The sequence below is a fragment of the Corvus brachyrhynchos genome, unplaced genomic scaffold (assembly GCF_000691975.1).
Source record: "Corvus brachyrhynchos isolate BGI_N302 unplaced genomic scaffold, ASM69197v1 scaffold26, whole genome shotgun sequence".
Lineage (NCBI taxonomy): Eukaryota > Metazoa > Chordata > Aves > Passeriformes > Corvidae > Corvus > Corvus brachyrhynchos.
In genome coordinates this window covers 5,093,041-5,105,440 of record NW_008239324.1, presented here as the reverse complement: position 1 = coordinate 5,105,440, position 12,400 = coordinate 5,093,041, and the positions used below count along the sequence as shown (strand labels likewise).

Genomic DNA, 12,400 nt, shown 5'->3' with positions numbered 1-12,400 from the left:
GCCTCTCCGGGTCGGAAGCCAAGAGCTGGGGCAGGTAAGTGGCAGTGACATTTGGTGCTCCGTTTCTCAGGGTGGTGAAAAGGCAGCCAGCAGAGATTAGTGGAGCTCTGTAGTGCTGGTTACTTTGGCACTGGTTACAGGGCAGATAGATGGAGATGTAGCTCCAGCTTCCCTGCATATGTGTGTGTGGTGCTAAATGAGCCCACAGGGATGTCCCCACATAATCTGGCACCTTCCTTGGTGGGGAGACAGAGAAATGGGATTTGTGGCTCTTCCCCTCACAATGTGATTCCTCTAAGAGGGGAAAGTTCGGTTCCCAGACAGGAGAGGGAGTCTGAACATCGCTAGCATTGGAGGATGAGGGATTGCAGAAACAGTATTCAGGGATCTAAAAAAGCCAGGGGTACAGGTGCAGTGGGAGAGCAGAAGCACAGGGCATCGTCCCCCACACTTCTGGGAGTGCTGTACCCAGACTGGTAGGGAGGCACTTCCCAGCACCTTGTGACAGAAGCTTCACAGGTAAGAGGGTGTTTGTATTTGTGCTTTGGGGCTGAAATCTCTGGGTGTCCAACAGCTGGCATTGGTGCTGTTTTCCTTCTCTGTCCTTGAGAATCTCGACTTTGTTGTCATACTACAATGTGTGCCTAGGCTTTGGAGAGCCCAGGGGTACGAGCTGTTCTTGACAAGGGGTCTCCAGGCAGGTCTTTCAATTGCTCTCACTGGAAAAGATTAAAGTAAAAGTAAAAAATTAATGGCAGAGATGAGAAAAGAGTGCTGGATGCTGGGGGACCACCGTTACTACTCGCATGAAATGGCTGGGGACAGTGAAATCTTCTGGAAGGGGGCTCTGATACCCTAGGGATACCCAGAAAAGCTCATGGCAGGGAATGTGCACCAGCACATAGTGGGCTGACCACTTTGCTTCTCAGGGGAGCAACGCAGCAGGCCTGCCGTGTCCATGGGTGCTGAGGCAGTCCCTCTGCTGTGTTCTCTGAACAGCCAGAGGAGTTGACTTGAGGGAGAGCTGAAAGGCAGGGAAGGCAAGGACACATTGAAATAGTTATGTTTGGTGCTACACTGCCTCACAGTGGAAACCTGGAGTAACTATGAGGCATCCTTTGGGATATGTGAGAGCAACCTGTGCTAGGAACTGCTGTTCACTGATGAAGTGTTAGGACGCTTCAGTTTCTCTCTCACTTTTACTAGGACAAGCCCAACAGCACCTAGGTCTAGAGCTATTGTTCTCCCAGGGTTAGCATTGCTTCCCACAGTCTCCAGTCATCAGGCTGACTCCTCACAGAAGTTACTGTGACTTCTGCTGTCACTGTTGTTTCAGGAGAGCAGCCATCTGCGGAGCAGCCCATTGTGTCCAGAGCAGGGGCTGGGTACTCTTCCTGAATCCTCAGAACCACAGAATATCCTGAGTTGGAAGGGAGACCCAAAAGGATAATTGATCCAACTTCTGACTCTGCATTGGACTACCCCAAGAATCACACCCTGTGCTCAGGAGCCTTGTCCAAATGTTTCTTGAGCTCTGACAGGCCTGGTGCCATGACCGCTTCTCTGGGGAGCCTGTTCAAGTGCCTAATCACCCTCTCTCTGGGTGAAGAACCTATTCCTAATAGCCTCAGCCTAAACCTCCCCTGACGCAGCTTCATGCTGTTCCCTTGAGTCCTGTCAGTGCTCAGGGTCAGAGCTATCATGGACAGTTGTGTATCTGAGCTTCAACCATGCTAAGGGATAATCTCATTTCCATGCTGGTTTTGGAGAGCACTTCTGTAGGGATAGTCTAGTGCTTTGCAGGCACTCTGGGTGCTGTAGCCCAGCTGCAGCCGAGGTCCTTCAAGGCTTGAGTGTTTCCTGTTGCAGCAAACTGCGGCACATCATTGATGAGATGGTAACCACGGAGCGGGAATACGTGCGGTCGCTTTGCTACATCATCGACAGCTACTTCCCTGAGATGGAGCGCCTCGACCTCCCCCAGGACCTGCGTGGGAAGCGCAGCGTCATTTTTGGAAACCTGGAGAAACTCTATGACTTCCACAGCCAATACTTCCTGCGAGAGCTTGAGAGCTGCTGCAACCACCCACTGAGGGTCAGCCACTGCTTCCTGCGACACGTAAGGCATCAGCACCTTGCCCCTGGGGTCGGGCTCTTCCAGACATGAGCTTGGTTTCTGTACCTTTCCTGTTGTGCTTTGCTACCGAGAGACCCTGCCAGGGAAACAAAATGTCTGCTTCTTAAAGCCCATCTGCTTCTCCACGGACATCCCTTACCTGTTTTCTGTCTGTGGTGTGAGTGGGAATGACTTCAGTGAGTGGAGAGGTACAGACCAGCTGTGGGTGAAAAGGGCTGCTGGGCAGAAGCACAGGGACATAGGTCTTAAGGTCAGCTGCCCCATGCATGTTTGCTGCTACCTGGTGTGAATGGTACCAGGTGACTATAGGGGTATGGAAGGGGCTAGGGGTAGCAGGACAATGAATCAGGAAGTCCTACCTACTCTAGGAGTAGGAAGACAAGAACATTCCGTGGCTCTTAGTGAGCTTGAAGCAAAGTTATTCCTGATATCAGAGGAGGCTCTGGTGCAGCCTGGGAGAGGCAGAAGTACTAGAGTAACCTACTGGGGTCATGGCTGTCACCGTGTCCTGGGTGCATGGGTCTTACACGAGGATGGATCTCTTCTGCAGAAAGACCAGTTTGGAATGTATGCGCTGTATAGCAAGAACAAGCCGAAGTCAGACTCGCTGCTGGCAAGCCATGGGAATACCTTCTTCAAGGTAAGTTCCACTGCCTCTATCAGGACTGCTCAGTGTATTTGGTCACTGATCTGTTTAAGCAAAGTCAACTTCCCTGCCTCAGGCAGGCTCAGTGCTGCCTCTGCTTTCCTGGCATGACTCTCTGCACAGCTGTATGGAAGGGACAGGGCAGAGGTGCAGCAAGGGCTTGGGAAAGGAACCCAGCACACAGAAGCTTTGGTCCTGTGGCCTTGCATTTCCCCAAGAATACTCATTTTCCCTGAGTACCCCAGTCAAGAGAGGTGTCAGTGCTTGCCTGGGGGCCCAGGGTGCTCCTCGGTGAAGCTGCTGCCTTCACTCTTGTTGCATTTCTCAGTTCAAGCAGGTGCAGCTGGGGGATAAGATGGACCTGGCCTCCTACCTGCTGAAACCCATCCAGCGGATGAGCAAATACGCCCTACTCCTGAAGGACCTGATCAAGGAGTGCAGCGAGGCACAAGAGCAGGAGCTGGGCTATCTCCGTGCAGCTGAGGAGATGGTGAAGTTTCAGCTCCGGCATGGAAATGACCTGCTGGCCATGGATGCCATCCGTGACTGTGACGTACGTTCCAGTGTCTTCCCCTGCCCTGGGGAACAGAGCCACACTTATTCCCCCCTTCTCTAGACCTGGGGTATTTGGATTGTACGGTGAGCCTCCCCTCAGGTTTCCCCAGTGATCAGAATGCTGTCTGCCAGTACAGTAAAGCAGGGCTGCTGAGGCATGGGGCAAGGGAATGGTGGGGCCTGGAGGTCTCCTTGATTTCCTAGGATGGAGAGCCTGGGTGCTGCTACCTTACTGGGTGAGCTGTTTCTCATAAACATGCTCCCAGATGCTTACCAGTGATGGGAGGTAGCCTGGCAGCCCTTGCAGATGGCATCCTGTAGGCTGCTTTGGAGCTTTCATCTTTTGAGCTGGTGAAAAGAGGATCAGGCAGATTGTAAGAATTCAAACTGATGCCAATGCCAGGGGTAGGGCAAAATCATCTAGGTGGGACTTGGAGAGGCATGCAAAGTGGAGCACTGGAAGGAGAAACCTCAGGGCTCAGGGTGGAGTAGGATCAGTCTGGGTCAGGAAGAACTGAGGATCTGGCCTTCTGACCCAGATGGGCTCCTGGCAGTGGATGGAACTCATTTCCTCCCCGAGAGAAAGCTCTGGCTGGTGCCTGCAGTTGCCACCCCAGAGGTTTGTCACACATCTGCACAGGGTGACAGAAGAGGGTCATCTATGGGTTATGCCTAGGAGAAAGGTCCAGCTCTCCCCTGAGTTTGGAGCCAGCTGTTTCAGCCTGATGTGGTCTCTAGCAATGCCATGCAGCCTGACTTCTTCAGGAGCCCTCTTAAGATGTCAGGTAGCTGCCACTTCTTCACCACCTGGGCTACAGCCATATGGGACCCCGTTCTCCAAGTCCAGGTCTAGGACTGCCTGGATGGAGTCTACTACTGATGGAGTCTTTACAAGGATGTCCTCTGTGCCCAGGTAAACCTGAAGGAGCAGGGGCAGCTGGTGCGGCAGGACGAGTTCACCATCTGGCTGGGCCGCAGGAAGTGCCAGCGACACGTCTTCCTCTTTGAGGACCTCATCCTCTTTAGCAAGCCCAAGAGGATCGAGGGTGGCTTTGATGTGTACATCTACAAGCGCTCCTTCAAGGTAAGGGCAGCCCTGCAGCGCCCTCTTGTGTGGGAGGTGTCCATGGCTGGTTTCCCCGCGGTGCGTGCCTCTGAAATGGGAAGCAGGAGCACCTTCAGCAGAAGAGCTGCTCCCACCACTTCTAAGCCTCCTCCAAACCATGCAGTGAAGCCAGAAGGGAATACTTCACACATTAATGCCTAGGCCCTTTCTGTGCTGTGAGATGTGGGGCCAGCATTTTCTGAGGGCTGGGGAGTGTGGGGGAAACGTGATGTGTACGTGCCAGGGAAGTGGTGCTAATTCTGTCTGAAGCAGTGGGAATTGCCTGAGCTTTTTGTGCTCAGCTGTGCCCAGGACATACCTGCTCCTGTCCAGACCCTCAGACTCCTTCTTGTTAGGTCTGCCAGGCTGGGGATAGCTGTAGCACAAGGTTCAAACAGTTTACTCCTTCTGCTCCTGATGCAGTCTGGTTGATGCTTTGCTTTTCCTGTTCCTCACAGACTGCAGACATTGGTCTGACGGAGAACTCTGGAGACAGTGGCCTGCGCTTTGAGATCTGGTTCCGAAGGCGGAAATCCAGCGACACCTACATCCTCCAGGCCAGCTCAGCTGAGACTAAGCAGGCCTGGACCCGTGACATTGCCAAGATCTTGTGGCAGCAGGCAGCCCGCAATAAAGGTCTGATTCCTTCCTGGAATTCCTTCTGTGCCGCAAAAGGTGCGGGAGCCCTGTTCAGCTCATGCTGTCCTGAGTAGGTTCGGATGCTGTTACCAGGCAGCTCTGTGCAGCAAGCAACTGTGTGCCAGCATGCAGCCTCAGGAGCATGTGCTGGGCTTGGCTGGGCATGTCCCTTCCCTGCCCCTCATCCCCAGGCAACTCTGTATGACTTTAGACACCCACCTGTTCTCCATGAGAGAAACAGGAGATCCACACTCAGGGTTCCCTGTCCTGCAAGCACAGGCTGTGCTCCTGAAAGACTTGCTGGTCTCCCTGTGATCTAGGCCACTACTGAAGCTCACTACTGAATCAAGCTGGCCAAATCCCTCCTGTGCCCCGCAGGCTTCCCGCTTGGCAGGACTGTGGTAGGTGGCATGGCACTGAGCTACTTGGCCAGAACAGGGCATGATTGCTTGTTCTTGGAGACTCCACAGCACTGGGGAGGGGAGCAAGGGGAGAATAGATCTAATCTCAGCAGTTCAGAAACAGCCTGGCCCAGGAGTGCTCTAATCTGTGGCTGAATAATGCCTGTGGGGAGGGTTGGGTCAGGTCAACCTCACAATGTGGCTGTGGGTCTCTTCTTCTCCAGAAATCCGTATGCAGGAGATGGTCTCCATGGGTGTGGGTAACAAGCCCTTCCTGGATATCAAACCCAGTGAGGCAGCTATCAGTGACCGTGCTATCGATTACATCATGAAAGGCAGAGGTAGGTGCCAGCTGTGCCTTCCCCCTTGCTCTGTGAGAGTGAGGCAGGACTGGTTCTCAGGGATTTTTTTGTATGCTTTCTGGCAGGTGCCAGGACCAGAGCATCAATTGCAGTGTCTCTGTTTGACCATTCCAACCCCTTCAAGAGGACACAGATGCAGCTCTCCACCGGCAGCACCCCCACTGCCTACACTCCTTCCTCCTCCTCCTCCCTGCTGGGGCCCCTCAACCTCCACATGTACCTTGACCAGACTCTACTGCCAGGAGTCCTGGCCCCCAGACGCCCCTTTGACATTGGCACTTGTATTGAGGAAGATGAGCTGGAGCACGAGACCAGCAGCCAGCCCTCACTGAGTACGTATGGCCCCACTGTTCTGCAGCACCTGGGATATGTGGGCTCATTCCCACACCTTGTTTTGTGCTGTTTGGTCAGACCAGACTCTCTGGGGTCATAGCAGTCCCTGTCTCCTACCCACACCAGGGCATGAGGGCTCTGCCCTTCCATGCCAGCTTTGTGTCAGCTTCCATGGGGGAAATTAGCTCAAATGCAGGGGTTAAAAAGTACCTGCTGAGCTGCAGCCATACCCATGGCAGGCTTGGTGTTGGTGTTGATTTGTTGTCTGTGGCCTTAAAGAGGCCCAGACAGGATTGTGGCTGACCTATGGGCTTGTGTGGCCAGTGCCTTTGCAGACAGGTACATTATCAAGTGTATGTGGCACAGCTTAAATGCAGCCCAAAGTCATGGTTATCAGAGTGACCTTCCTTTCTTTCCCCAGCAACAGAGAGCTCAGAGTCATCACACTGCATGTCAGCCACTGGCTCCAGCGGCTCCGACAGTGGCTGTGTCTCCAACGTCCCACAAGAAAGCTTCTGTGAAGACATGAGCTCGCCCCCCTACATGCCCGTGGGCCCACAACACAGCTCTGCCATGGAGGGCAGACCCAGGTTCACAAACAGCCAGTACATTTCTGCAGTAAGTGCAAGCAGCCAAAACACTCTCTTCACTTTGCCTGTTCCTGCAACTGCCTCTCCAGTTCAAGCCACTGCCTCTCACAGGGGGACCGAAGATGCTGCTTTTGGGTTTGGGGTCACTGTGGGGAAGTGACATTTTCCTCTTGCAGAGCCTTGCCCCCTCTGGGGTGGGCAAGAGCCCCTCTGGTGCAGGAGCCACCCCCGTGGTGGCCAAGATCCCTGAGGAGATGAGCTGGAAAGGACCTGTAGTGCTGGAGGCTGCACAGGGAGGGGTTGCTGCACAAACAGGAGCTATAATGCTGCCGTGGCCTGGGTACATACATAACCTCCTGGAATGGCTGGAGCTCTGCTGCAGATGCTGCCAAGCTCCTTTCCTGGGAGGTTTTGGCCTTTTTTGGGGAGCGATGAGATGGAGGAGTGGGAGCCTGTTGCTCTGAGATGTCAGTGTGTTCCTGAGAGTTCTCAGCTGCTTCCCTTCCCACTAGATCGTGTCCTATTGCTGTTGTCCTCTAACCCTGTACTAATGCTGGCTTCTCTCTTCTGCAGAAAGCAGGCCAGGTCACCATAACTCCCTCAAGAATAGTGTGAGCCCCTCGGCCCTGCCTCAGGAAGTGGAGTTGTTGTAAGTAGCCCCTGCAGGAGTTTCTCCAGCAGCTCTGAGTGCTGGTCAGGTTTGGCAGTAGCTCTGAGTCAGGGGAACCTCACCCTCAGCTTCTCTTTGAGTTTTCCCCGTGCGTTCTTGACTGGTGTCTGAGGCTCTGATTCATCTGGTTACAGAAGAGCAGCTCCCATGGAGCCACACTCTGAACAGCTGGTCTGATGCTTTCTGCCTTGCAGAAGCAAAACAAGCAAAATCACGTTCAGATAGTAGAGGCTTGACCACCTCCTGAGTGTTCATATGAGCTGTTTTCCTCCTTTGAATGCTGCCCACCTGTCTAACTACTAATCTGTTTCTTGTGGCTGTTTGCCAAAATCCTGCTCTTAGTTCCTCTGAACTGCCTTGGGGAATCATGGTATTCTCCCCAGGGTGAATTTATCCCACAGTTTCCTTTGAACCTCCAAAGGAAATGGTGCTTCACCAAAGGCAGAGGAACCTGCTAGGTTATGGTCAAGATGTCCTGAGGGAGCTGGCAGATGTTGCTCCTGTACTTAGTGATTTTGGGAGGATGCCTTGTCTGCGAGGAAATCGCTGTTGATCCAAGGAGGGTGAGCCCTTACAGGACTTGCAGCCAAGCAGGGCTTGTGCTCATGGGTGGCAGCCCTTGGTATGTCATGTCAGGGCCCACTCAAACCAGCCTACTCCTGCCTCAGCCTTTTCCTCTCTGTCGTTAGGGCTGAGCCTCCTTTTTGGCAGGGAGCAGAGAGAGTGTGAGAGAGGCAGGACTGGGGCTTGAAGGGTCAAGGCACAGGGTGGTGAGTGGCTCATAGGTTTGGCACTGTGGGGTGTGACACCACACAGGCCCATGGCTCGTGACCTGCAGGTGCAGGAATTCAGAACCAGCTGTACAGAACCAGCCAAGGTTCAGATTTAAGATCCAGAGCCCCTTCTGGAGGGTCACAGACAAGACTTTTGAAGTGGCCACAGGAGCAGCAGAGACAGCAGCACATAGCCTTTGGGCAAGTCCTGAGGCACAGAGGCAGATCTCCACATGGGGGAAGCTGTGCTTCTCCTGCAAGGCTCTTCCACTAAAACATTCTATCCCCACCAAAATTGACCTCTGACAAACAGCGGATTTCAAGTGTTTGGCAAAGTCACTGCTGGCCAGGACAGAGGGACCTGTGGGATCCTGCCACATCGTGGGAGTGCAGCTGGTCTAACCCATTGCACGGTGCTGTGTTCCAGGTTTGATTGCCATTTCAAACTCACTGAAGACCCCAGGCCTCTGACCAGCAGAAGGAGACGGTCTTCATCCATGAAGATACTTTTTGCCCATAATCAGACTCTTTCAAACAGCCTAAAACCTGACCTCTGCCTGGGGGGAAGTCCCAGGAAGGCTTCTGTCAACTAAATGTAATAGCTTTGGTGTTGGATGGGACCTTGGGCATTTAAAACTTGTTAGCCCTATATTTATAAGTAATAAGTAACATAGCAGTTTGGAGAAAAAAAGTGTATTATTTTTAAAGCTATGAATTGTACAGATTTTTATTACAAGTGACTCTGTTACTATTTGTTGTGTAAGCTGCACATTTTATAAAGTTTTTGGAAGGGCATGAAGAGAAATTGAGGTATTTAAAAAAAGTAGTATAACTTTCTGTTTCAGGGTTATATTGACCTGAAGCTCAAGATTTAACGTCCTTCCTTATGTTCTAAATATGTCTACTGTAGCAGTAATTTATTTCCTTGGCTTAACACTTTCATTCTAATAAAAGCAATTTCATTGTTATAGTGAATTGTTTCTTCAGATGGTTCTTCCAGTGCCTTGGTGCTGAGCTAATCTCTCTCATAACCATCTGTCAGCTCTGCCACTCTCTCTGTGCCACCTCTGCTCTAACCGACTGCCAGCTCCACCTGCAAATCCTCAGTGCCTTCACCAGAGAAGGGGGAGATGCCCAGGCAGAGACTCCCCTGATGCCAGTGGGGAAGCTGACACAGAGAAGGAGCTTTGGAGCAGCCAGCAGAGATGTCAGGAGGAGTGAGGAAGAGGAACTGTCTGGTGGAGCTCAGGAGGCATTGAGGTTCCTGGCTCTAATTTCAGCCACTTACCCCCTGTAGCTGCTGTCCTAGTGCAAGTCTCTCTCCGCTGGCTCATGTTCCAGTGGCTTAGTTCAGGCTCCAGTGTGCTTTGTCCTGACTGTACCCCTGGTTTTGGAGTGACAGGGACTGGCTCCTTGCTTCAACTCTGACTCAGCCCCTCTCTTGGTACTTCAGTCCCACTGTCGTGGTTTGTTTGAAGAGCTTTGGATGGTGCTGGCATTTGAGACCAACAGGTTTTGAGTGTAATGGGTTGATTATAATGCTGAACCTTAAGTGCACGTTGTTTGAAGTAACACAGCGTAACTGGAGGACAAACGAGCCCTGTGTTCCAAGGTAGCTTTTTCATGAGTAACATCCCAGGCCACTGCGTGGCTGTGACACCCTCCCCCTGTTCTTGCAGGAAATGAAAATTAGCATTTTTGGAAACAATAGTTACTTGGCTGCCAATCTCCTGCTTGCTCCTGGTTTATACAGAGCTGTAAATCAGGCTCCTGCAGGTGTGAGAGAAGTGCCACATTTGGCCTGAGGAGGAAGATGAAGTAGTAATTTATTTAACTGCAGTTTTCTCCCCTTGGCAGTCTGGGGCATTATACCCCACAGCCACCCTGGAGACAGTGTTCCTTCAAGTTTGGAAATTCCTGTACTGTATATAAAACACTTGTTTATTTTTAATAAGCTGGATGTTTTTAAACCTTGTTCTTTTTTCAGACAGCAAAGAGAATACAGCTTGACACCTTTGTACAAATTTGTGTGGGAAAGTTATACAGGGAATATTTTACAAGTTACTATTTTGAGATAATTGCTGGGTTAATGCAAGGTTTTTGAGCTGTCAAGACAGCAATAGCTCATGTCACAGGAGGGAGAGAACTTATTAATGCAACAAGAGGAACATGAAACTTCTGGAATTTCTCAGTTTCAAAGGTTTCTAAATTGCTGGAAAAATCTTCAGTATTGTTTACCTGACACTATTTTTTCAGGGTTTGATTGATTTGTCTAATAAAGGTTATTTTCTTTATATGAATCTTATTTGCATTGTGTCATGATTGCAGCAGAAGGAGACGGGGAGTGCTGAGAGGAGCAGTTGTCCCTGGGGTGTCTGAATACCCCCTCAGAGTACTGGGGGCAGGGTGCAGTAACATTTCTCTGACCACACCTAACTCAGCAGGTTGTCGGGGTGAGGCTGATGGTGCCTGTCATTTTAAACACTGGAAAGTACACAAACAGTTTTTTCTCCTCTATTCCATATGTGCCACCTAGACAATGAGAAAAAAAGTTTGGTTTTGTTGGCATAAATGGAAATCTTTCCATTGCCAACCTTGACGTCCACAGAGTGAGCTGCATGTCAGGAATCCCAAATTAGATGATGCATTTCTGAGAGGGTACAACCAAAATAAATAAGCTCCTAAACCAGATGTGTTCCCCTGAAATCTTTGTCAGAATTGGAATTTTCAATACTTTTTCCAGCTATTGCCCTTCTACAACTAACATTCTCTGTCCCTTCTTTTCTTCTCCCGCCCCCTGCTTTCACTAACCAGGGGTAGTGATGATAAAGTCTGCTACTGAAAAGCAGGAATCCCACTCTGCCCAGTGACACCCATGAGACATCTCACATGGACAACTCATCGAGGCATTTTCCATAGGGAATCCCCTAAAGATGGGTTCAATGGACTGTTAGGAAATCCTTCCCAGGATTCTCTGCTAGCAAGTTATGGGCCATTGTGCTTCCCCCTACCCAGTTTATACTCCCATCAATTCCCAGGCATAGCTTGGACATTCAGGTGTTAGAATTATAAAATCCTGGAATGGATTGGGTTGGAAGAAACCTTAAAGACCATCTCATTTAACCCCACTGCCATGGGCAGTTACACCTTCCACTAGACCAGTTGCTCCAAGCCCTATCCAGCCTGGCCTTGGACACTTCCAGAGATGGGGAATGCAAGAATTCTAATGTGGTGGAATATTCACAGGACACTGGTGTTTTAAGCCATCTCACTTTCTGATGATTGATAAATTTTATGGACCTAACAGATTGCTATGCCTGTAGAGGGAGAGTGTCCTCTCCTCTAAGCTCCCTGAGTTCTGACTGCTGCAGTTTTGGAAAACAGTTTTCAGCCTTAGAGCGGGGACACCAGCAGAGGGGGCAGATGGAGTATTTTTCAGCTGGACAAATCCAACTTTGCTGGTCCTGCCCTAAAAAAACCCCACAAAAATCTGAAGAGAGGTGCATTTTTCCTTTTTGTTAAAGATGTGCAGGCAGTGCACAAATCACAGACTGGTTTGGGTTGGAAAGGGCTTTAAAGATCACCTTGTTCCAACCCCCTGCCATGGACAGGGACACCTTACAATAGATCAGGTTGCTCCAAGCCCTGCCCAGCCTGGCCTTGAACGCTTCCAGGGATGGGGAATGCAAGAATTCTAATTCAGTGGGATGTGTTCCTGGCCATACCTCAACAGGTCCATGGTAAATGTGATGGTGCACAGTTTGTTAATGCAGTAATAGACTATGGAGTTTTGCTGGTCTTCCTCTCCCAGCCTTTGGAGAGGGAACATCTTTAAACAATCCTAAAAAGAGAAAGAAGAAAAAAAACCAAATATGATGTTAAATGCAAAATGTTAATATTTGGTGTTAGAAATCTCAAGCAGCATAACATTTTTGAGACAATTCTGTTAAAAAAAAAAAAAAAGAAATTGGAAATCAGAATAAACTCAGAGTTTAGATAAAACTTGGAAGAAATGCAAATATTAATGTTTGAAAATTGACATTTCATCCAGCCAGGATATATAGGTTCACCCTTCACTGGCACAAGACTAAATTACACTATAATTAAAATAAAAAATACTTGTAGCTATATAACAAATTAAATCTTTGTTAGAGATTCCCATTTAATATTTTCGTTTATGCAGATACAG

General features: G+C 50.2%; 1 protein-coding gene across 1 annotated transcript in view; it reads left to right on the top strand.

Annotated features, from left to right (window-relative positions):
* The window catches only part of PLEKHG4 (pleckstrin homology and RhoGEF domain containing G4), an 87,672-nt gene extending 77,161 nt beyond the window's left edge, over nt 1-10,511 (top strand). Inside the window, exons 17-25 of the mRNA XM_017740806.1 lie at nt 309-332; nt 1,804-2,119; nt 2,688-2,777; nt 3,112-3,336; nt 4,252-4,422; nt 4,902-5,079; nt 5,708-5,824; nt 5,911-6,177; nt 6,600-10,511. Of these exons, the coding sequence (XP_017596295.1) occupies nt 309-332; nt 1,804-2,119; nt 2,688-2,777; nt 3,112-3,336; nt 4,252-4,422; nt 4,902-5,079; nt 5,708-5,824; nt 5,911-6,177; nt 6,600-6,928 (1,717 nt within the window). The 3' untranslated portion in view covers nt 6,929-10,511. The remainder of the gene's footprint in view (nt 1-308; nt 333-1,803; nt 2,120-2,687; nt 2,778-3,111; nt 3,337-4,251; nt 4,423-4,901; nt 5,080-5,707; nt 5,825-5,910; nt 6,178-6,599) is intronic.
* The last annotated feature ends 1,889 nt before the right edge of the window (nt 10,512-12,400 follow it).